General features: G+C 47.1%; 1 protein-coding gene across 1 annotated transcript in view; it reads right to left on the bottom strand.

Moving 5' to 3' along the window:
* ITGB5 (integrin subunit beta 5) overlaps positions 1–25,743 on the bottom strand; it is a 118,957-nt gene that overhangs the window by 79,462 nt on the left and 13,752 nt on the right. The window contains exons 3-4 of the mRNA XM_047790454.1: positions 17,511–17,715; positions 5,876–6,125 (exon numbers count right to left, since the gene is read on the bottom strand). Of these exons, the coding sequence (XP_047646410.1) occupies positions 5,876–6,125; positions 17,511–17,715 (455 nt within the window). The remainder of the gene's footprint in view (positions 1–5,875; positions 6,126–17,510; positions 17,716–25,743) is intronic.

The following is a 25,743-nucleotide window of genomic DNA, read 5'->3' as shown; positions in this document are numbered from 1 at the left end:
AACAGAAGCCTGGAAGAGAACCCAATAAAAACGACAGTCACTGAAATTCAAAAATCTGTACACATTAAAAACCTATAGAAGGGAGTTCCCGTCGTGGCGCGGTGGTTAACAAATCCGACTAGGAACCATGAGGTTGCGGGTTCAGTCCCTGCCCTTGCTCAGTGGGTTAACGATCCGGCGTTGCCGTGAGCTGTGCAGACTCGGCTCGGATCCCGCGTTGCTGTGGCTTCGGCTACAGCTCCGATTAAACCCCTAGCCTGGGAACCTCCATATGCTGAGGAAGTGGCCCAAAGAAATAGCAAAAAGACAAAAAAAAAAAAAAACCTATAGAAAAAACTGGTAAACTAGAAGATATTTCCTATTACGCAGCTAAGGAAAAGAAAGCAGTAGAAATTATGGGAGAAAAATTAAGAAATATGAAGTTTAGAATGAGAAGCTCCAACACACACCTAATAGTGTTAGAAAGGAAAATGGAGAGAATCAGAGAAAGGCGTCAGATGACATCTGAGAATTTTCAAGAATAAAGCTGTACTCCTGGATTAAGCAAATTCTGAGCAATGTAAATACAAGTACTAAACCCAACCTAGCCACACAGGAGTGAATGTCATTACAGGACATGAAAAGCCCCCAGAGAGAAGGAAAACTTAGGTGGACAGCAGACTTCTCATCAGCCACAAGGTATATCAGAAAACAATGAAATATTATCTTCAAGGTGGGGAAGGAGTACCATGACCTCTTGGAAAAAATACAAAGTATAAGAAAAAATATAAATGACAAAGGGTGAAATGTATTATTTCACTTGCAAAGTTTTTTACATATGTACTTCCATTTTTGTATGTGTGGGGAGAACCCTAAAGACCTACTCTCTTATTATTATTTTGGGGGGGGGGTCTTTTTTTTTTTTTTTTTGTCTTTTCTAGGGCCACACCCACAGCAATATGGAGGTTCCCAGGCTAGGGGTCTAATCGGAGCTGTAGCTGCCAAGCCTAAGCCACAGCCACAGCAATGCAGGATCCAAGCTATGTCTGTGACCTACACCACAGCTCATGGCAACGCCAGATCCTTAACCCACTGAGCGAGGTCAGGGATCGAACCTGCAACCCCATGGTTCCTAGTCAGATTCCTTAACCACTGAGCCACAATGGGAACTCACAAGATCTACTCTCTTAATTTCACGTACACAACGATACATTTCAAGTATAGTACTGTTATGGAGTGGCACCACACTGTACGTTAGGTCTCCGGAAAGTATTCATTTTATAACCGGAGGTTTGCATCCTTTGGCCAACGTCTCCCCCCAAGGGCATCCTCAGTCCCCAGCCCCTGACAACCACCTCTCTACTCTGTTCCTATGAGGTTGGCCTCTTTAAATTCCACATATAAAGACATGTGGCACGTATTTCAACAACAGCCCAGTGTCTCTAACAAAAGAAAAAGTGTTCAGAACCAGAAATGACATGTTGGCTTAATCCATCAAATCCTGCATCAGTGACTATCACATGACAACCCTGGCCAGGGACACTATTCCATTAACTCAGAACAGCAATTAAACAGTTCTTTAATCTGATGACTTAAACACTTTATGTTTTGGGGTTGTTTTTTTTTTTTCCTTCTTAGGGCAGCCCTGGTACTACTTTCCTCAGTTCTGGCATTTCTTTCATTTTTTTTTTGTCTTTTTTTTTGTTGTTGTTATTGTTGTTGTTGTTGTTGCTATTTCTTGGGCCGCTCCCTCGGCAAGTTCTGGCATTTCTGATTCATTCTATGATGGGACAGGCTGAGTTTAAGATTTTGATCCTTTGGCAAAAACATCTGGAGCAGCAGGAGGAGGGACAAATCTCAGCAGAGCCCCGTGAAAAACTCGTTCTCTTCTCTGTGATGTCCTGCACAGGTGGCTAAATCATTCTCCTGACCCCTTCATCCCCCTCAGCCCGGGGGGCTACTGCTGCTGCTCCACCACCACAGGGGAGAAAAACCTAACAGAAGGTACCACTGAGAGCGAACGCTGCGATTTTCTCTCCACATGAGTTGAAGGACAAGAATGGACAAGGATCACAGACGGCCTCTGCAGAGCCAAGCATGGAACTCAAACTGAGACAGGAAGACAAGAGCATAGCCATTTTGGAAAAGGATCAAGGGAAGGGACTTGAGCAAGCGGCCTTGACCGGCCAGGAAAACAAAGTGCCCACAAGCAAAAGGTTTCCGAGACAGCAAGCAAAGACCCACAGAAGTAAAAGACTGGCTCTTATCTCTGTTCTGCTTATGTATGTACATGGTTTCCAAAGGACAAAAGTGGAAGTATAAATCTGCCACTCAGCAGAATCACCAAACTCCCAGTTCCCTGAAGCTTGACACACATTCCTAAGTTGTTTTTGCAGGAAACAGGAACCCGCCAGATGAAAACTGCCAAAGGCAGGCACTGGTGGAAACTGGAAGGTTAATGATGCTTAAAACTGCACCTTGATGCCACCCAATCCAAGAATTGAGCACAAGCTGATCAGGCGCCCGGCAGCCCCTCCCTTATACTGCCATGAAAACCCACCCTAGGGAGTTTCTATTGCAGCTCAGCGGTAACAAACCTGACTAGCATGCGTGAGCATGCGAGTTTGATCCCTGGCCTTGCTCAGTGGGTTAAGCATTTGGCACTGCCCTGAGCTGCGGTGTAGGTTGCAGCCATGGCTCAGATCCGGCGTTGCTGTGGCTGTGGTGTAGGCTGGCAGCTACAGCTCCAATTCGGCCCCTAGCCTGTGAACCTCCACATGCTGTGGGAGTGGCCCTAAAAAGCAAAATTAATTAATTAATGGATTGAGTCATCTTCCATGTCCTTCAGACAGTTTTTTTTGTTTTTTTTTTGGGGGGGGGGTTGGCTTTTTAGGGCTATACCCACGGCATATGGAGGTTCCCAGACTAGGGGATCTGCGAGGCTAGACTGGCAGCTGCAGCTCTGATTCGACCCCTAGCCTGGGACTTCCATGTGCCATGGCTATGGCCCTAAAAAAAAAACCCTTCCTAGAGATTATCATACTGAGTGAAGTCAGTCAGAGAAACACAAATATCATGAGATATTTGTGGAACAATAAAAAATGATACCAAAGAACTTCTTTATAAAAGAAATAAACTTGAAGATTTTGGATTTTGAAACCAATCCTACGGTAACTATAGGTGAAACCACTGTGGGGAGGAAAAATGTGGGAGGGTGAGAATAACCTAAACACACTACTATATAAAACATGATTAACAAGAACCTACAGTACAACCCAGGAAAATCTACTCGGTTCGTAATATCTTATGTGCGGAAAAATGGATATATCTATATGTATGACTGCTTCACTCTGCTGTACAACTGAAACTAATACAACATTATAAATGAACGATACTCCAATAAAATAAAGTTAAAACAAAACAAAAAAAACCGAAACCCCTCCCCAGAAAGTCCTCAGGAGTTGATACTCTTTTCCACCTTCTCCCTTGTGCATAAGCTATCCTTTCAATAAAAAGCTTTGCTTGCCTAAGAGTCCTGTGGGAGCAACATTGGGTTCTGCGGTATTGCTGTCCAAGAAGCTGGAGTAGGTCTGGTAACGTAACTGGTGAAACAGGCCAGCTGTGAGACAAGAGGGAATGGTGGGGACTGTGGTGTCCAAACATGAGGTACAAGCCTGGCTTTACCAGACCTCCTAGTTTTTTTGAGAAAACCTAGAAATCCTGGTTACTCCTGTTAAATCTTCTATTTTGACCTGTTGGTAACTAATTCAGTGCTGTTAAAACTTAGGAAAGCAAACAAGGCACATGTACAGGCTGGGCCAGGAGCAGAAAACAGCCAGATCACATCCCCCAGCTTGCTCTGTTCTTCCCTAGGAGCAGAGGGGAATCTCCGAGGACACCCAGGAGGCAGCACACAGTCCACTGCCAGGACGCTGGAGATGAATTTCGGTCTGCTCACTGGGCCATGAGCCACTCCCCAGGTGCTGCCCAGCATAAGGAAGAAGGATTTGCATAACTCAGATCTGTTGTTTCCTTCCAAACGCCCATCCTTCACTGGATTTCCTGTCTTCCAAGCATCGTGTCAGTGTGCCTTGTACTCTGACTTTTACTGCCTGTAGTTGGTTCTGCCTTCCAGGGCCTGCAGACGGAGCTCTGAATAAGGAGTGGAAGAACCCTGACTGCCCAGAGCCCCGAGCCAGTCCTTCACTATCTGCCAGTTTCCAATCTAGCCTCTGACAGTTTGTGCGTGGTCCCTGGAAGGAAGAAAGTGGAGACACACCCTGTCTGTCTGGAGACAGGGCCCAGCCTGAGGGCAGAGAATCGCAGCAGACAGAATTGCTACTCTGAATGAACTGAAAAGAGTTCTGGTTAAGATGCAGGTGCACCTGGTAAGTAGCAGAACTCCAACTCCAGACATGTGATACTGGGATATAGCTGAAGAGGGCCTTGGAGTCAGGACCAAAGTAACAATAATGCCAGCAGCCACCTGTGGCCAGGAGGAAGCTAAATCCAGCAAAAGAGGATACCTAGTGCCTCTCCATGGTTAAGGAACTCAGAATTTCATCTGCATCTAAAACTTTTTCCTATCTTACTGCGTTTTCCACCATCGTCTCTTTTGCAATCTCTGGGGAAGATCTACAATGGATTCTAGGAGAGTGTACAGAAGGGTCAGGAAGGATTCAGAACACATTAACACCAGCATAAATACCACCTCGTCCCACCCACCCAATCCAACCCAGAGGTGGGAGCTGTGGAGGCTGCTAAAGGTGAGCTGGGAGGTACGACAGGGTCAGGGGCAGCCAAAGAGACAAGAAGTGAAAATGACCATGAAATGCCTGAATATGCCAAAGCCTAACTAAAGTAGACCATGGAGATGAGCAAGAAAAAGCTGGAGGTTACTTCTCATTGTTGCCATACTGCATAATTGTGTCACTTAAAAGAATACCTGAAAGACTAGAAAAGAACCAAATCAACCTCAGAGGGGTTGTGTTAGGGGAGTTGGAGGAAGTGACCCCCCAGCTCCAATACACAAATATACCAGGGCAGAGACCTATTCACTGACCCCTTTCTTCTTCTACCTGTGTGCAGCTAATCTAGCTCCCAGCCTCCCTGCTAGAACCCAGCTGTGGAATACGACACAGGAGCAGAAGCAGCCAAGGCCATGTCATCCTGGCCCACAGGACCCTCCTAGGAGCAAGCCTCCAGGCTTGAAGGACCTTACAAGCTACATGGGCTCGAATGGAGCCTGGGTCCCTGAGTCACTGCTGGGAGGACTGACCAGGAGACCCACCTGCACTGAGGGGAGCAAGAAGTAAACTCTCACCAAGTTTGAGCCAATACATAGTTAAGATTTGTTTGTTGCAGCAGTTAGAAACTCCTACCCTCTAATATTTGTCAATTCAAGTACTTATGGTGGAAAAATCATACATCTAAAACGCAGAGTTTTCATTCTGCTCCAGCAATGTAAGTTATAGTTATTTACATAAACAACAGGAACAGACTTGTAATTCACTTATCCCAAACATCTCAGGCACTCTCCACAAAGGGACAAGTTTAAGTTGCTCTGTCTGCTCCCTCCCTGATCACTTGGGTCCAGCACTTTCTGAGAACCCTCTCTAAAATGTACTAATGTGGCAAACAGCACTATGTCAGGCAGGCAGGAAAACAAATGAGCTATGACCATTATATCTTTATGCAACCTTGTAACAGTTTATTTCTTTGCACACAGGGGGAGGACAGAACTAGATTATCTCTAATCAAATTTAACACCTAAACCAGATTCCCTCCCTCCCCACCTCAAATATACACCTTTCCTCGTCCTTTCTTAGGCTAAATTTTCCCACTGATCCATTCCCCAACCTTTAAACACTTAACAGAAGAAGAGCTGGTCACTTACCCAATGCACGGATTGGTCTGGTACCTCGGGGCTGTGTAGGAGAAAGGAGAGATGTTCTTGTCTACAAAAGACCCGAACCCCAATCGGAAGTTGCTAGTGAGCTTCCTCATCTCCTCAGCCAGCTTGGTTCCCAGGTTCCGGATGTTATCCAAGTCATCCTTCATGGACAGAGAGAGGTCCATCAGGTAGTACAGGTCCACAGGATAATCCTCCACCTGTCGGACCTGCAGCTGGAAGGAAGTCTTGTCACCTGTGTCAACAGAGAGACCGGGCATGTTAGAGGTCACCCAATCTGCTGGGGCTGAAGGGATGGGCTTTGCTTTCAAGGCTGGTCCACCTCCGACTTTTCGTTAGCAATTGCAAACCTCTTAGAAGACATCTTTTTCTTGGAAGCTTATGCTGTGTCACCTATTTCCACCTCCTTAGCCATTTATCAAACAAAACGATTTAGTTCTTGGGCATATCTGACCTCACAGACACAATTCATTATTATCAGAAATCATATGTAGGCGTTCCTGCTGTGGCACAGTGGGTTAAGAATCTGACTGCAGCAGCTCAGGTCACTGCAGAGGGGTGGGTTCAATCCCTGGCCCTGGCACAGTGATTTAAGGATCTGGCATTGCCACATATATGACACAGGTCGCAGCTTTGGTTCGGATCTAATCCCTGGCCTGGGAACTTCCATATGCCCCAGATGGTACTATTAAAAAAAGGAAGGAAGAAATTATATGTATAAACACAGGAAGACATGTTCCAAATTTTAGCACCATCAAAAAGAAAAAGGGGAGTTCCCGTCATGGCTCAGTGGTTAACGAACCCGAATAGGATCCATGAGGATGTGGGTCCAATTCCCGGCCTTGCTTAGTGAGTTAAGGATCCAGAGTTGCCATGAGCCGTGGTGTAGGCCCCAGGCACAGCTTCCATCTGGCTGGCATTGCTGTGGCTGTGGTGTAGGCCGGTGGCTACAGCTCCGATCCAACCCCTAGCCTGGGAACCTCCACATGCTGTGGGTGCGGCCCTGAAGAGACAAAAAAAAAAGAAAGAAAGAAAAGAAAAAAACAAAAAACAAAAAAACCCACTACTAGATTTGTCTACAGTGATGAGAAAGAGAAAATAACTTTTGGCCCTATAATAAGATAGTCAACAGACAAAGGAAAAAGGAATGGATTCAGAGGAAAACAAAGAGAAGAAGGCAGTGTCTGGGAGGCGTGGCCTCTGCACACTCACCCCACGGGGTAGGCAGAAAGACCCGAGTCAGCACGGTGGCTGGAGGACTCATGCCAAGAGAATGATCCTTCACCATTTCATAATCTCTAAAAACACATCATTCAGAAACAACGGGGAGAAGATGAATCATACCAGGTAATGCTATCTGCCCTGAGGCTTGTTAGCCTTTCAGAGGCACCAAGAGAGGTCCTGGAATTCTTCAGTTAGAACGGTCCACGCATTTGCAATCTGGATGTTCCTTGCGTGTTTAGAGGTGCCAGGGCCAAGGTGGCCTTGCTCCCACACGAGGGTCCGGCAGTCACACCTCAGAGGACCCAATCTCTCACCTCAAGCTGAAACCTCCTTTAAAAAAAAAAATCTGAGGCCTTCTGGAACTTGTAGGATAGGGAACCCAATGCTCTGTGCTCCCTTCTCCTGCTCCTCCCAAACTTTGTTAACCAGGCCGTGAAGAATCAAAGGACCAAAGGATTTCAGGCCAAGTTCCAGCTCTGCCCCTTGACGGGGCGTGCAACCCAAGCCTCAATTTCCTTAACTACAAAATGACAACAGGGGCACCACAGCAGCAAGGCGATGAAGCACTGGTGTGGGAGAGGAGTGTTCTGTAAGCAGGGAAGGCCTGCCCAAACTAAGGATGATTATTGTAATTACCACTGCAGCCCGAGCGACAGAGTGCAGCCTGCCTCCCTGACTTGTCCTTGCATGTGCTGCTCTAGCCGCCTCAAGACTGATGGAGCCTGGCCTGCCTGTTGGTATGAGCCTATTTTTAAAAACCATCAGAGTCTGACTCAAACAGAGGAATGTTCAAGCCCTCTTCCAGAATGAATTCCGGACTGCTGCAGTCGGTCTCTGGTTCCCATCAGGCAGACAAAGCCCATCCCTGCACAGGCTCCCCCAACACCCCCGACACCCCGAACCCCACCCCCCCAGCCCCATGGACAGCACATCACAGTGGGGGAGGGGCAGGAGGGGCTCATGTCCCCTTCTGTCTAATCCCACGACCTCTTTGCAAGGTCTTCTGTACGTTGTTACCTGTGCCCTTCCACCAAGGTCCCAGCTACATCTTCTTTAATCCAAAATCCACTTCCACCTTGCGGGGGATTATGAGTAATGAACAAAGGAGGACTTCAGGACCAGGAAACAGGCAACGAGCTTGGACTAGGGAGGCTGGGAGGCACCTGTCGGAGGGAAGCGGACTCTAGCCTTGGAGAGCAAGAGCTGGGTTGCAATCCAGACCTCGTCACCAAGGACTTGAGACCTCAGGCTCCTTCCTTTCAACCTGCTGCTCAGCTTCTGGATCGGTAAAACAGGGCGGATGTCAATTATTCCAGGTATTGAGGAGACCAAGAAAAGAAACCCCGGACAAATGCTGCTACACAAGAAAAACTTCAGCCTCAAGTTCCCTGAAGGTCAATTATCAAAGCCATTTCCTATAGGGATGAAGAAAACATTTTGCCAAAAACTTGAATGTGAATAGCTAACGGCCTTAGGTATTATATTTAACTCCAAATTTTCCAGACATGAAGGCAAAGACGGAAACAAGATGTGATACATCCGTCTCTCTGTATGCGAAGAGCTTATCTATTCTGAAGTGAGAAATCTCTTGCCAAAAAATCTAAAAGAAATTGATCGCTAAAACACAAACACACACACACACACACCCCTCCCATTGGGAGGGGGCAAATGTTAAAAAGATGTATTTCTCCTCCAGTTTTCCAGAAAGGGAGAGGTCTAAGAAAAAGGGTAGTGTCATTACTGTTCAGAATGAGAGTTTATTGCTACCTTATCTCTGCTGGATTTTCAAGGCAACGAACTCCTCAATGGGCCTTGGTAATAATGGAATAGCCTCTCAGTGTAATAGGGAGAACCTTCGCATTCTATTAATCACTAAAGGGATGTTATCTATAAGCTTGAGCTATCTAAGGGCCCATCTCTGGGAACCCTGCTTCCCAGGTAATGAGCATGAAGTCAAAATATCTTTGTTTAGCTCACAGGCGACATCCTGATCAGGAGCAGGAAGGAGGACGTTAACACACCCCCTCTGGAGTCTGGCCAGAACCCGGACTCTACCCCCACCCTTTCAGTATAAAAGAGCCTGAATTCTACCCCAGGGAAATTGGTTCTTTGGGACACTGGTCCACCATCTTCCTGGCCAGCTGGCTTTCCGAATAAGGTCGCTATTACCTGCCCCGACAACTTGTCTCTCAATTTATTTATGGGACCTGTTGTCCAGCAAGCAGGCCAAGCTTGGACTCTATAACACCAGCAGATTTGGAGGGAGGAGGTTTCACTGTAGAGGAAGAGCCTGGGGGTTAACTCCCCAATGAGGGGGTCTCTGTGGTTAGCTGACTGAAGGGGAAGCTGCTGCTGAAGGCCAAGGGCACCCCCTGCCAGGAGAGGGTCCAGGGAGTGTTCTCCATCTTTGGGCACATTTCCAGAACCATGCACATGTAAACCACTCGACGGTATATCCAGCCACCCAGTTCTGCGCCACGAGAGACTAAATGTCACCACCTCCCATGTGTCCGGCAGACTGAGAGCCGGGCTGGCCTTCACAGTGGGTGCTCCATCTGTGCCCGTCTCTAGGACATCAATCCAGTCCTGTGTCCCCTCCTCCCTCTACACACGAGACCCCTAAAGGCTTCTTGCGTGTGGCTGCAGCCCTCCTCTCTGGGGCCATTCCGCATAATTCCCGCCTCAGCACCAGCAGCAGGATCAGAGAAATAGGATAAAGCAAACCCCAGAGAAAAGTGGATTGCCTCACATCTGTGAGGAAGAAGCCACTCCTGCAAGCAGCCCCTCCCATATGCTTCTGGTTTTTCCTGTTTCCCAAGCATCCAGCCTCAGATGTACTTTGCATGGAGTTCCTGCCACTGCTTGGTTCCTAAGTGTAGGTTCTCCTACCGTACTCAAGTAGCAACAAGCATTCCCTATGAAATGTTTTTTCCTTTTTCTTTTTAGGTCCTTTTTCTTTCTGTGGCATAGGAAAGTTCCCAGGCTAGGGGTCAAATTGGAGCTAGAGCTGCCGGCCTACACCACAGCTGTAGCAACTCGGGATCTGACCTATACCACAGCTCGTGGCAATGCCAGATCCTTAACCCATGAGCAAGGCCAGGGATTGAACCCATATCCTCATGGATACGAGTCAGGTTCTTAACTCACTGAGCCACAATGGGAACTCCTGAAATGTATTTTTAAAGCTTTCTTCTGTCTTATCCTCAATCAGAAGTGAAAAGTTAGCTTTCTCCTTAGGAACATATATCAGATAACAAACATTCCTGGAAAATGAACATAGAGAAATCTAGCAAGAACTTTGGGGTTTTTTAAGATTGATTTTTGTTCAAATATGAAAACAAAGTATTATCTCAACAGATAAACTCTTGCTTTCCCCAATATAAGTAGTTTCTGATTCCGTGGAATTACACTTCTATGCTAGGACATGAAAAAAAGGAAACATTAAAATCAGCTCTAGGAGTTCCCATCGTGGCGCAGCGGAAACAAATCTGACCAGGAACCATGAGGTTCTGGGTTTGATCCCTGGCATTGCTCAGTGGGTTAAGGATCTGGCATTGCTGTGAGCTGTGGTGTAGGTCGCAGACACGGTTTGGATCCCGTGTTTCTGTGGCTGTGTTGCTCCAATCGGACCCCTAGCCTGGGAACCTCCATATGCCTTGGGTGCTGCACCAAACCCCAATGCCCACCTCAGAATTCTGACCCTTAACAGATAGAACTGTCAGAAGACGTCCCTGGCCTTTACAGCGGCTGCCCCCAAGCAATTAGGGCATTTCTAGTTTCCTTGAAAATAATCTTGTCTTAGTTCAAGCTGCTATAATAAATACCATGGACCAAGTGCCTTATCAACAAGAGAAATTCATTTCTCATGGTTATAAAAGCTGTAAGTCCAAGATAGGTCAGTGTGGTCAGGTTCTGGCAAGAGCCCTCTTCTAGGTTTCAGACTGAAGGCTTCTTCTTGCTGTGTTCTCTTAAGGGAGAAAGGGCCCGGTGGGGTCTTGAGAGCTTTGGAGGTTTTTGTTTTGTGTTTATGACATTAATTCCATTCATGAGGGCTCCACCCCATAACCTAATCAGCTCTTAAAGGCCCCACTTTGCTTCCTAATATCACCACATTGGGGGGCAGGCAGTTAGGGTTTCAACATAGAAGAGTGCAGGAGAGATATGAACATTCCATCTAGAGCAAACCACTTATCCACCCATCATCGAGTCTTCTGAAGTGTGTGTACAGTCAGTCTGGGTAGCAGAAGCAACACCTAAGTCACATACTCAGCATCTCCAATCAGAATGTGGGAGAGGGGAAAAAAGCAGCATAGAGAGGGGCTTTCATCATCAAAAGCATGTATCAAAAGCAACCATCATCTCGAGGTTAGTTCACAGTATGGAACCCAGGTCAATTTCCTGGCTTTGATAACATTCTCTGGTTATGTAACATGTTCTTATTGGGAAGGATATGCAGGAACTCTCTATTACTTTTGTAACTTCTTGTGGCTCTAAAATGATTTCAAAATAAAAAGTTAGAAAAAAATGTTAGAGCTACCAATCAGAGGTCATTTTTTCTTAAGAGGCTAAGGGACAGAGGCAAATAAAGACTTAAGTAAACTTTTTCTAATCGCTCTACCTCTAGCTTTTTACCATTTCAATATGCTTTATTCTAAAATTTATGTCTTTTCTTAAGGATCTTCTATCCTTTATTAAGGTGTTTTTTTTTTAAGATTTTTATCCGGACAGTTTCCAGCATTGGAAACAAAATGGAAAACATGATCCTGTGTTTATACAAAATCATGCTTCAAGTTTGGCAGTTCCTCAAAAAGTTAAACATAGAATTACCATACAACCCAGCAATTCCACTTCTAGCTGTATACTCAAGATTATTGAAAACACATGTCCACACGAAAACATGTACATAAATGTTCGTAGCAGCATTAGTCGTAATTGTCCCAAATCAAAAACAGCCCCAAAATATTCATCAACTAAAATGTGGTATACCTACACATATACAATGGAACATTATGTGGCCATAAAAAGGAATTACACCCCTATACATGCTCTAACATCAATAAATCTTGAAAATATTTTGCTTTAGTGAAAGAAGGCAGACATAAAAGACCACATATTATATGATTTATTTATTTACTTATTTTGTCTTTTGAGGGCTGCATCTGCGGCATATGGAGGTTCCCAGGCTAGGGGTCGAATCAGAGCTGTAGCGATTGGCTTACACCACAGCCACAGGAAAGCCAGATCCGAACCACGTCTGCAACATACACCACACTCATGGCAACACTGGATCCTTAACCCACTGAGCAAGGCCAGGGATTGAACCTGAGTCCTCATGGATACCAGTCAGGTTCGTTAACCACTGAGCCACAACAGGAACTCTTTTTTTTTTTTTTTTTTCATATGATTGAAATGACATGTCCAGAATAAGCAAAACCACAGAGACAGAAAATAGCTTAGTGGTTGTCAGTCTGGGTGGGAGAAGATAAGGAATGACTATTAATGAGCACAGGATTTCTTTTGGGGGCGATGAAAATGTTCTGGAATTAGATAATTGGCCATGCTGTACCACCTTGCAAATACACAACACACCACTGAGTTTATCTTTTAAAGTGGTGAATGTTATGGCATGTGAGTTGTATCCTCAATTTCAAAAATAAAACAAAAAGTCCTGCTTTTTAAAGCAGAGGAAGAATTTCCTTTTTGCCCCCAGGCTTATCCTGGAACAAGAACCTTGCCTTGGTGAAGTACCTCACATATTACAGCGAGGCTTGTCCCTGCCTAGTCTGGTATAAAGCTAGTAAAGTGCCACATTTCACTCAACAAATATCCATTATGAGGTACAGGGGAGCAGGGCAAAGGAGAAGACACAAAAGTATTTCTAAAAATACACAATGGAAAAACCAAGCACTAAACACCTGAACGTCAGCCTTCGGTCATGGGGGCCATAACCTTGAAGTAAGCATGCACTTGGCAAACAGAAGCTATTGCTACCTGTGACAGACCATTCTCCCCTTCCCCCATATAAATAAATATCTGGGGCCTGCCTGCACTTCTCTTTATAGATGTTGAAATTTTCAACATGTTAAGAGGCATCGTTGGCTTCAAGTGTTTCTATATTTGTTTCTATATTTGAGGAGATCAGATCTCCTCCTAGTCTTCACCTCTACAGACTGAAACACCCTCGCCGCTTGGGGGTGTCTTCACAGGACAGCCAGCACCCCCCCCCCCACCTTGACCTCCGCAATGGGCTCTCGGTCACTATACCTTCCGCAGGACCAGAGCTGCACAGAGCACTAGAGTCATGATTTTGTATAAACATAGGATCATGTTCCCCATTTGATTTCCAACACTGGAAGCCAAATCATAATGCTTACCGAGAAAGGTGACTATACCAAATAAGTCTGGTTCTTTCTTTAAGTGAGCATACATTGAGCTTTATGCATCAATCAGCATTGTGCTAATTTAACATCGAGAGAACTTTGCCCGAGGAGGTTGCCTTCACTCAACTGCATCTTTAAATTCTCTTTGGGGACTGTTTTAAAAGCCGGTTGATAAATCCAAACAAATAACAGTCTCTCTGCCTCAGAGCCACACCTTAATTCTGATTTTAAAAACTGCAGTGAAGGAATTCCCGTCCTGGTTCAACAGTAATGAACCAGACTGGTATCAATGAGGATTCGGGTTCAATCCCTGGCCTCTCTCAGTGGGTTAAGGATCCAGTGTTGCTGTGAGTTGTGGTGTTGGTCGCAGACATGGCTCGGATCTGGTGTTGCTGTGGCTGGGGTGTAGGCCAGCAACTACAGCTCCAATTTGACCCCTAGCCTAGGAACTTCCATATGCCATGGGTGTGGCCCTAAAAAGCAAAATAAATAAATAAAAATTAAAAAAATAAAAACTGGAATGAGGGAGTTCCCGTCGTGGCACAGTGGTTAACAAATCCGACTAGGAACCCTGAGGTTGCGGGTTCGGTCCCTGCCCTTGCTCAGTGGGTTAACGATCTGGCGTTGCTGTGAGCTGTGGTGTAGGTTGCAGATGCAGCTCGGATCCTGCGTTGCTGTGGCTCTGGCATAGGCCGGTGGCTACAGCTCCGATTAGACCCCTAGCCTGGGAACCTCCATATGCAGCGGAAGCGGCCCAAAGAAACAGCAAAAAGACAAAAAAAAAAAAAAAAAACCTGGAATGAAAAACTATGAGCTCTCTGGCTTGTATGACCTCCGACTCTTCCCTAAACTAAATCTACCCTAAAGGAGTTCCCATTGTGGCGCAGTGGAAACAAATCTGACTAGGATCCATGAGGACTCAGGTTCAATCCCTGGCCTCGCTCAGTGGGTTAATGATCCAGCATTGCCATGAATTGCGGTGTAGGTCACATATGCGGCTCAGATCTGGCCTTGTTATGGCTGTGGCGTAGGCCGGCAGTTACAGCTCTGATTCGACCCCTGACCTGGGGACTTCCATATGCCATGGGTGCGGCCCTAAAAAAAAAAAAAATCAATCAATCAATCTACCCTAAAGTGTAGAGATTTGCCACCACGAAGGCTAGAGCGCCACATGCTCTGAGCACAATTCTAGATGAAGAGTTCCAGAAATAAAAATTAAAAACCTCCCTCAAACTATAAACTCTGGGAGGTGTTCATTTTGCCTCTTGTTTTCAAAAACTGGGTGAAAACAGTGCATGCTAACAAGTACATTATACGTGTACAACAAACCTGAATGCATGAATAAAGCACAAATGAAAATAATAATGTGTTAAAGTGGATGATTTTTCAAGAATTTTTTGAAGTGACATTGTTGTACCATTATTATGATAAAAAGGAAAATCTACCATTTATGTGAGTCCACAGTCATTCTTATCAAACACAGTGTTCTGATATCTTAACAGTCAATGATGCTTACGTGCCCTTCTAAGTCAGAGCCTGACTCCGCGTGAGGGAAGGAGTCTGCCTGTCCCCAGAGGACACCACTAAACTTCTGCCCACAGAAAGGCTCAGCTTCCTCTTTTCCACCCACTTGCCCAGCTTTGCAAGGGCTCCCTTCTCTCTCTCAACGTGCCCTCTCACTAAACAAAAGGTGAAGAGTCTCCCCCAGTGAGTGACTTGTAAAAACAGTAACTCCTCAGCTAATCTCAGCGCTAATCCCTGGGCTGTCCCATCGTGCAGCTTGTGCTATTCTGTCTGGCACCGCCACTTACCCCCTCCTTCTGTTTCCTATTTCCAAGACAATCCAATAGGCAAAATAAAACAGTTCTCAAGTACACGGTGACTCAGAGTTCTTCCTAATGACAACAAGCAGCAGCATTACTGAGCACTTATGATGTACAGGGCTGTGCCAGATTCATTTCTGAGACATGCGAATCTCTATCCAAGTCTAGGTGTGGCCGACTCCAAAATCTGCATCTTTGGCCACTACTTTTCGAAAATAATAATTAATAGGTCTTAAAAGCAATAGCTTGCGCCTATTAACCCCAATGAGATCCTGCTGTGTAGCACTGAGAACTCTGTCTAGTCACTTATGATGGAGCATGATAATGGGAGAAAAAAGAATGTATACATGTATGTGTAACTGGGTCACCATGCTGTAGAGAAGAAAAAAAAACTGTATTGGGGAAATAACAATTAAAAATTTAGACCAAAAAAAAAAAAAAGGAGTTCCCGCCGTGGCTCAGTGGTTAACAAATCCGACTAGGAACCATGAGGATGTGGGTTCAATCCCTGGCCTCGCTCAGTGGATTAAGGATCCGGCATTGCTGTGAGCTGTGGTGTAGGTTTCGGGTGCAGCTCGGATCCCACGTTGCTGTGGCTCTGGCGTAGGCCAGCAGCTACAGCTCCCATTCGACCCCTAGCCTGGGAACCTCCATATGCCATGGCTGCAGCCCTAGAAAAGACAAAAAAAAAAAAAAATTCCTAAAGTGCCTTCATACAAAAAGCCTCATCTAGCCCCTGAATGTGGCAGTGAAGAATGAGGGAGTTCTCTGGTGGCTCAGTGGGTTAAGGATCCAGCATTGTCACTGCTGTGGCTGGGGTTCGATCTCTAGCCCTGGAACTTCTGAATGCCACAGGCATAGCCAAAAAAAAAAAAAAAAGAGGAAGAAGAAGAATGAAGGTGACAAATTCTCTGAGATGCTAAGGGGTGGAGCAGTCTGCCCAGGGCCCCTGAGCTACGAACAGAGCCCGAATCAGATCCCTCATCTTTCCACTGCCCCAGCTGCCCTGAAGTCTGAATAAGCTGTCTGGAAGTAGTCATTGCCAATGGTTTCCTAGACAATGAGAAAGAAGAAAGAAGTTACTGCCAATGAGATTTGGGGAAAAAAAGCTGCCCTCTGTTAACAATGTGATACTTTCTAATTTGGCCACGTTCACATCCTCCCAGACACTGCAAAGAAACTAATATCTAGAATATGAGATGACAAAAGTGATGAGCTACAAACAACCATGAGTTGTGCAGCCTGAGACTGAGTCAGGGTGGAGGGGAGCCACCAAAACTGGGAGCTCCTGAGCACACAGCTCCTCAGGCGTAAAGTTACACCAGCTACCTTCAGGCAGGGCAGATATTCAGCACATGGTAGGTGTGCAAAAACTGTTAGTTCCCTTATATCACAATCAACTCCAGGGCTGACAGAGGCTCCAGGGTCATTTAAAAAAAAAAAAAAAAAATCCCTACTCTGAAAGTTTGTTCCTTCAACATGCCACGGATTCAAATGGACTCTGCTGATGGAAAAAAGTACTTTCTCCTTGGAAGGAGCATGTTCCCTGAGAAATGTGCATTAACTCGGGAATAAACTACAAGCATAGTCCCATAAAAAAACAAGAACATTATCCATAACAGCTAAAAGTAGAACAACCCGAGTCTGTCAATGGATGAACAAAACGTGTCTATACCTTCAATGGAGGATTATTCAGCCGGAAAAGAAAGGAAATTCTGACACATGCTACCACACAGATGGTCCTGGAAGACGCTATGCTAAGTGAAATAAGCCAGTCACAAAAGGACAAAGGTATATAGAGTCCGCTTCTATGAGCCACCTGGAGCAGTCAAGCTCAGAGAGAAACAAAGTGGAACAGTGGCTGCCAAATGCTGGGGGAAGGGGGGTGAGGAGTTCATATTTAATGGATACAGAGTTTCTGTGTGGGATAACAAAGAAGTTCTGGAAACTGAGAGTGTGATGGTTAGACAATATCGGGAGCATACTTAATACCCCTGCTACCCACTTAGAATGGGTTAAGATGGCAAATTATATAAGTATTTAACCACAATTATCAAAAAAATAGCAAAGAAACTCCATCCGTCCACAAAGGCCTTGGACTCTGCTCCCTGGGGCCCGGGCCACGCCTCCCGCTGCCATCCCCTTGCCTGGCTCAGCTTCCCTCATGAACTGGTCCACACCAAGGGCACTCACCGGGCCGTAGGTTCACGGTGACCTCCTGTGGGGTCATCTGGATGACATCAGACTCCACCGGACTGGAGCCCTTGCTGCTGAGGGGCAGGCTCCGCAGGACCCGGGTGCTGCTGACTGGGCTCTCGAATTCGCCGCCGCAGCCGTTCTTGACCAGGTTTGTCTTCAGGTCGCACCGGGAGGTGACAGACCGCAGGCTGCCGAAGTCCTGGAGGTGGAGAACCAGGAGAAGGGGGCGGGAGGCGGTCAGGGCGTCTCCCCAGAACACCCCAGGCTGCAGACCCATCACCATCCCCTGACCTTGGACCCTCTCCAATCCATTTTCTAAAAAGAGGATAAACCCCACCCCAAATGCCTCACCAAGTATCATTACGAGGATAAGCTGAGGGGCTGGAGATGAAAGCATTTTTTGAGCGGTAAATGCATTAAAAAAAAATATTTTGGTTTCATTGTCATTTTAATGGTCAAAATGCTCCTTTTAAAAATGTGCTTTTCTGGGAGTTCCCGTCATGGCTCAGTGGTTAACGAATCCGACTAGGAACCATGAGGTTGCAGGTTCCATCCCTGGCCTTGCTCAGTGGGTTAAGGATCCGGTGTTGCTATGAGCTGTGGTGTAGGTTGCAGACTCGGCTCGGATCCCGTGTTGCTGTGGCTGTGACGTAGGCCAGTGGCTACAGCTCCGATTCGACCCCTAGCCTGGGAACCTCCATATGCCGCAGGAGCAGCCCAAGGAATGGCAAAAAGACATAAATAAATAAATAAATAAAAATGTGCTTTTCTGCATGAGTAACAGGAGAAACTGACAAGGTCAAAAGATGCATATAACTGAAAATTCTTTGAAAGACAGCAGGTAAATGGTCAAGTAGCCATCATGAGAGTTCAAGACCACGCAGCCACTACTGTGGTAGAGAGCAATGCGTGATCCACCTTGTACCCTTTGGTCCCTCCTAGGAATTCATCATAAGAAAATGATCAAAAGGAAGGCAAAACTCTTTAAGAAGATATATACCGCAAGTTCTTTAGAAAAGCACAGAAATACAACACTTTTCTTTCGGCTTACAGGCTGATATCACCTCAACAGATGATACGGCCATTACAGATAAATATGAAGACTAAGCACACATTTCAGAACATAGGCATTAAGAAAAAAAATCAAAACAGAATTGTATCTGTATTAGGATTCCAAAGAAAAAAAACTGAGGACAGTTTAGGTGTTGCGGGGAAGCACATAAAATACTTTTTTATCTTCATTGTTATTTAAACAATAAAGCTACATCGATAAGAAAGATCTTTTCTTATGTTGGATCTAGGAGAAGGCTGGGCATCAGAATATCCCACCCTAAATTGGGCACTAGGAGTCTGGGCCACTTACTTTAAAACGAAATAAAGGAGTTCCCGTCATGGCTCAGTGGTTAATGAACGCTACTAGTACACATGAGGACATGGGTTCGATCCCTGGCTTAGCTCAGTGGGTTAAGGATCCAGCGTTGCCATGAGCTGTGGCATACGTTGCAGATGTGGTTCAGATCCCAAGTTGCTTGGCTGTGGTGTAGGCCGGCGACTTCAGCTCCAATTTGACCCCTAGCCTGGGAACCTCCATATGGTACAAGCGCAGAGTCGACCCCAAAAAGACTAGAAAAAAAATAATAAAATAACTAAAATGAAACACCGTGTTATAAAGTACAATAACAAGCACTGATCATTTTCCAGGAGGGGAATTTTCAATGGTAAAGCCAACCCTTTCATTGCCAGATATAGAACACAAGATCACCTCCCTCAGCTGGCTGGAGGCTAGTGCTGGGCTGGAGCAAAGCCTAGAGAAGTTGCATGCTCTCTTCCTCCCTGCTCTGTAAACACTTTGCCAAAAAGCCTCAGGAGTCATGTGTCCTCTGACCACACAGGCACAGACACGCCGAGGGACTTCCCCTCAGCCTGTTCTAAGAGGCCCCTAGACCAGCCAGTGTCCATCAAGGCCCTTCCAAGATTCAAGATCAAGAACTCAAGATGTTGCAGTTTTGTTTTTATGGCCGCACCCACAGCATATGGAAGTTCAGATAAGTAGAACCAGATGTGTTGTTCTGGGCCTCTGTGATTTTGGCTTTTTGTTTGTTTATAAATGAATTTTTCTTTTAATTTTGTATACTGAACCCTTGACATGACAGGAGATCTGGCCTGTCAACAACTTCAGGGAAAGGACTGTAAATAGAAATGGCTTTACAGACACTTGGGGAACAAGGTGAGAAAAAAATGATTACTCCAGCTTAAAAATCAGTCTTCTTGAAATTACGAGATTTCAAAGCTAGGGTTTCTAAATTGGATTCCCACCGGTCAAGTTTGGCTCTGATTTAGCAATTCTTTTTTTTCTTCTTTTCTTTTTCTTTTTAGGGCCATCCCTGTGGCATATGGAAGTTCCTGGGCTAGGGGTTGATCGATCTACAGCTGCCACCTATGCCACAGCAACACCAGATCTGAGCGACATCTGCAAACTCCACCACAGTTCATGGCAACGTGGGATCCTTAACCCAGTGAGTGAGGCCAGGGATCAAACCTGCGTCCTCATGGATGCTAGTCAGGTTCTTAACACGCTGAGCCACGAAGGGAACTCCCTGATATAGCAATTCTGATGAAGTAGTAAAAAGGAAGGCACAAGGATTGGGGGACGGAGTGTTAACTTCCTGAGGGCCTTACAGGCATTGGTCACTGTCATGAGCTGTCTGAAGCAAAGGATGAAAATTAGCTGTGCAGAGCTGACAGGGCTCAAGAGCCTACCTGCTCAGAGCCTACTTGGCTAGAGAATTTCTGAACTTCTTGCCGGCAAAGTGGTCTTGCTGCCAGCTCCTCCAATTTGGGAGAAGTGGTTGTCCTCCTCCCATTTCTGATTGCCAAACTGCACCTTCAGGTCAAGGCCAGTGCATATCCCCACCACCACGCTGTCAAGGAAACACCTTCAGGCTCCCCAGAACCATGGGAACCCCTGATGCCCTCCCATTGGTCTGGAGCAGCCAATCTGCTTTACCCTAAGCAGGAGGCACCTGCCTAATTCCTCACCCACAGCCTCAACCATTTGAGTCAAAATCATCCCAGACACCTGGACACCTGCACCAGCAATGAACTTCATCTAAGCATCCTGGTTATCCGGCACAAAGGCTATTTTTGATGGACAGTCCCCGACAGAGGAATCCTACAGGCCACCTGCTGCTCCGGGCTCATCAGGAGACTTCGAGTCCAGGACATATTTCCCAGAGTTGAAGAGCTCAGAAGCAGCCATACAGTGCCAATTACAACCTTGTTTGTGTAGCTGGTTTTCCCACTGTACTCTGGGGCTCTTCCCCCCCCCTCCCCAATACTCAGGGGTTTTTTGTAAATTGCTTTTCACTGCTGTTTATTTTAGTTTCTCAATTTCTTGTTTGATGTGGCCCTCAAGGAACTAGCATTTATTTATTTATTCCTTTTGCTGCCACCCCGGCAGCTCTCTGGGGCTGCTTTAACATCTAAGAGGTCAAGAGCAAAGCCCTCTTCGTGCCCCACACTGGCAGCAGCTTTCCCTTATCGCTCTTTAGTCCTGTTCTTCAGGGTTGTGGCAAACCTCCACGCCAATGCTCAGCGTCCTTGGAGTCTGCTGCGCCAGCAGGGAAGACCATGAACTCCCGTCACCCGGTTGCCAGCAGGAGAACCACCACTGACCGTATTAAAACTGCCACTTTGGAGTTCCCATCATGGTGCAAGGGAAACGAATCCAACTAGGAACCATGCGGGTTCGATCCCTGGCCTTGCTCAGTAGGTTAAGGATCTGGCATTGCCGTGAGCTGTGGTGTAGGTCACAGATGCGGCTCGGATCCCGCATTGCTGTGGCTCTGGCGTAGGCTGGCGGCTACAGCTCCGATTAGATCCCTAGCCTGGGAACCTCTACATGCCGCGGGTGCAGCCCTCAAAATTTTGACAAAAGTCAAAAAAAAAAAAAACCTGCCACTTGCAGGATGACTTGAGGCGTGCCAACCACAGCAGCAATGGAACAGTAAGGGAGCCCCCTTCTTGGCAGCTCCTACTTCACAGGCAGCAGGGGACAGCCTACTGTGGCACCCCTACCAAATCCAGACTTCGTCTCAGGGCCATCCATCGCTACCCTGTTTGTCACCCTTCTCTTATTTCAGAGTTCGGTTTCTTGCTTCTTGGGGCAGCCCCAGTGGTTTTACTAAAATGCCTGACAGCCTCTGCAACACCTTTTCCTATATAGCGAGTCCTGTCATTGTCCCAGAACTTTAGGGCCTCAAAGACGCCGTCTGGGCACCTTTGGGCCTGGCAGGTCCAAAGAACCTTTTGAGAGGAAGGCAGCTACCTTGACACTGATCCAGGATTCCCACAGTAGTTGAGGTCTCTCTGGCATGGCATCTGAAAGCAAACATGACTCATTCCTAGCATAGGCTCTTGCTGCCCAAGAAAGGGACAGGGAGTGTTAAGCCTGAAAGCCCAACCAAGAGCTTCTCCTCTATTCCCCGGAGCTCCTCTCTATTTCAAGAATAAAGACACATGCATATTTAAAGAAAGGCAACCAAAACCACAGAGGCCAGGGGCATAGATTGTGATGGTTTATGACCTTCCAGGTACACAAACTTTATCAATAAAGACAATGTCTCAAGACCTCCATTTCCAAGCTTTAAATTCAGTGACTGCAGAGATGCCCCAAATTATAAACCCCAGGAGGAAAGGAAGACTCGTGATTAAAATAAAATCCTGGAGTTCCCATCGTGGCACAGTGGTTAACGAATCCGACTAGGAACCATGAGGTTGCGGATTTGGTCCCTGCCCTTGCTCAGTGGGTTAAGGATCCGGCGTTGCCATGAGCTGTGGTGTAGGTTGCAGACACGGCTCGGATCCTGCGTTGTTGTGGCTCTGGCGTAGGCCGGCGGCTACAGCTCCGATTCGACCCCTAGCCTGGGAACCTCCATATGCTGCAGGAGCGGCCCAAGAAATAGCAAAAAGACAAAAATAAATAAATATATAAAATAAAATCCTAGGGAGTTCCCGCTGTGGCGCGGCGGAAGCAAATCCAACTAGGAACCATGGGGTTGTAGGTCTGATCCCTGGCCTCGCTCAGTGGGTTAGGGATCTGGCGTTGCCATGAGCTGTGGTGTAGGTCGCAGACAAGGCTCAGATCTGGCATTGCTGTGGCTCTGGCCTAAGGTCAGCAGCTATAGCTCTGACTGGACCCCTAGCCTGGGAACCTCCATATGCCGAGGGTGTGGCCCTAAAAAGACAAAAGACAAAAATAAATAAGTAAATACATAAATAAAATAAAATCCTCCTCACAAGAGTGACATCCTGAACTCTGATATGCTAAGGGCCTTTAGATTCCAGAGACCTGACACTTGCCCCCCCTGCCAGGTGTCGGAACACAGCAAGTTCCGGGGGAAGGGACTCTGGATGCATCACCTTGCCAGCCCTTCATGTGTACAGAGGAGGAGTTAGAGGCCCACACACCTACGTTCTATGTTCACCTGAGAAGCTTAAGTTCCTCCAGCCTCAGCTTTCTGGACCCAAGCTCAGTGTCCTTTGTATCATCTGCCTCCCTTCTCAGCCAAGGTCACTGCTGAATTCTACAGCAGGACTGTTGGCCCCAGACTCCATTCCTCTGAATTTGGTGTTTCCTTGTTGCCCCAGATGCTGAGCTCTTGCTGCTGTCTATTCAACTTGGAGGATGAATATCCATTTGATGCAGAAAAACAGGTATGAGCTTTCATCTCAATGAAGAAAAAATGGCAACTAGTTTTAGGATGGGCTTCTCACAGGGCAGCTCAGATGCTGGCAGGTGCTCCCAGCACTCTGTGCACCAAGAGGTTTCAGTTCCTGTGGGAGGCATCTGTCCATGGTCTCTAGAAACGCCCTCATGCACCCTCCAAGGGACCCAGGAAGGGTAAGTGCACTACAGGCAAATTACCAAGAGAAGCAACAGAACTGCAGAATAGGAACTTGAAACATCTTTCAAGGCTTTTAGTCACTACATGGTAATAATATAAGAAAGAGAAGGGAGCTGTTCCAAATTTAGATGGCTTTTACTTTGTTACAACTCAGAGGCTCAGGGTTGTTATACCCTGGCCCTCTCTGCTCCCTCCATCACCTGGAACAGAGGATACAATGAGCTCTACTGTTGGCTCCAACATTTCACTCCTGCACATTTTGTTTATCGGAACTCCCTCCTGCAGCCAAGGCCAGCGCACAGTGGGCTCTCTGCTGTCAGGCACTGCCACCAGTGCACTCAGGCTTGTCTGCCTGCTGCCACTCTGGTCATCAAATCCTCTGTGAGCCTCACTGCCTGCTGTGGAAAGCCAAAACTCAAAAAAGATGTGGGTGGTATTTGGGGGAAAGGATAGGCTTTTGTTTGTTTCTGAAACGGCAGGGTAGAAACGTTGAGAAACTGCAAGCCTGGGAGAAGAGGAACCCAAGCAGGAAAGGGGGCAGACGCCCTAATCCCTGGGGTGAAGGGGAAGAAGATGCAAACAGGCCGACAGCCTGGTGGAGAAGTAGGCAGAAGTAGGGAGCTGCCCGGAGGCTGGGGCTCTGGCTTGACTGAGGGGGTGGGGGTGGAGGCAGAAGGGGAGTGATGAGAAATGGAAATCTGTGCAACAGCAACACACCACCACATGTGCTGCCTGCCTGGGGGGTGGAGAAACCCCTGTCCACTTCTACTCAGCTCACTTAACTCACTGGACCAAAGTTTATGAAGCAGCGACAGTAAGCTTAAAACACAGCCCAAGAGGTGTTCTCCCACAGATCTGTCTCACTATGAGCTGCAGTGGATGCTCACGGTGTCCATTCCTCCCCAGCTCAAAGGAGAATATAGGTCATGCCCCCTCTCCTCTTCCCGCCACTGTAAACTCCAGAAGGTCCAGTTGACAGGTCCTGCTTCCCAGCCTCTCATCTTTCTCCTTCCTCATATTCCCACCTCCAGTCCAGTCCTAGGGATCCCTTCACCCCTTCTCCACGCCCACCTCCAAGGCAAATTCCCTAGGCTTCTCCCATGCCAGGTCCTAGGTCCACCCTCCAAGCACCTCTGGCCTCCTTGTTCTTGTCTCCACAGGACTCCAGCTTCCACAGGGTGGCCTTACCTGCCCGGTCTTCTCTCTCTGGTTCCACAGCAGCCGGGACTGGCCCAGCGCCTTGGGGTGTCTCACTGTCACACCCCAGCCCTGAGCACCATCATCCTGCCTGCCTCCATCCCTTCTCCCACTGCCATAACCCTGCTTTCTGTCCCGGGGCACATGGGCCCCTCAGCCCTGCCCACTTCTCCCCAGACACTGCCCGTTGCCCCAGCACATGGGCCTCGCTGCTCCCAGCACAGGCTGCTAGTCCACGAAGCCCCCTCTCCTTCCTCCTGGACACACAGCTAGATTAAGTCTCCCAGCTCCTGCTGCATTTAGTCCGAGTGACGTGACTGGTTTTAGACGAGAACAAGTGCGTGGAAGTAACGTGAGCTGTCCCCAGGCCTTGCCATAAAAGCATCCACACACGTTCTTCCCCACACACACCTCTTCACAGCTACCTGGATTGTGAAACTTACCCTCTTAGAGCAGAGGCAAACTTCTACTTTAACAAAATAAAGAACAGAAGTTCCTGTCGTGGCACAGTGGTTAACAAATCTGACTAGGAACCATGAGGTTGGGGGTTTGATCCCTGGCCTTGCTCAGTGGGTTAAGGATCTGGCGTTACCATGAGGTGTGCTGTAGGTTGCAGGCGCGGCTCGGATCCTGGGTGGCAGTGGCTGTGGCTGTGGTGTAGCCTGGCAGCTACAGTTCCAATTAGACCCTTAGCCTGGGAACCTCTATATGCCACAGGTACGGCCCTAAAAAGAAAAAAAAAAAAATAGATGATAAGCTGCCGGAGTTTGTTGCGTGTTTCACGCCATGCAGTATAAACGGCACTAGGAGTGTTGAAGCTGGCCGAGAATAGCCTGGGGCTGTGACGAAGGACAAGGGACAGGGGCTAAGCTGTGTGGTAAGGATAGGCAGCATACCACCCCCCCACCCCCACATCTAGGGTAGGGGAGCGTCTGGTGACCCTGGTCTTAAAGCCAAAGCGTAAGGTCTGAAGCTGCCAGGAAAACCAGTTAGAAAATGCAGACAGGAGAGCCAGGTAAACAGGGCCATGCGGCAGAACCAGGCAGACAGATCCAGCATGAAACACCAGCGGACAGCGGCAGGGGTGGATGGGTTTGCAGGGAAGGCACTGGCCTATCAAACTC

This window comes from Phacochoerus africanus, chromosome 1 (assembly GCF_016906955.1).
Source record: "Phacochoerus africanus isolate WHEZ1 chromosome 1, ROS_Pafr_v1, whole genome shotgun sequence".
NCBI classification, from domain to species: Eukaryota; Metazoa; Chordata; class Mammalia; order Artiodactyla; family Suidae; genus Phacochoerus; species Phacochoerus africanus.
This window is presented reverse-complemented; position numbering and strand designations above follow the sequence as displayed.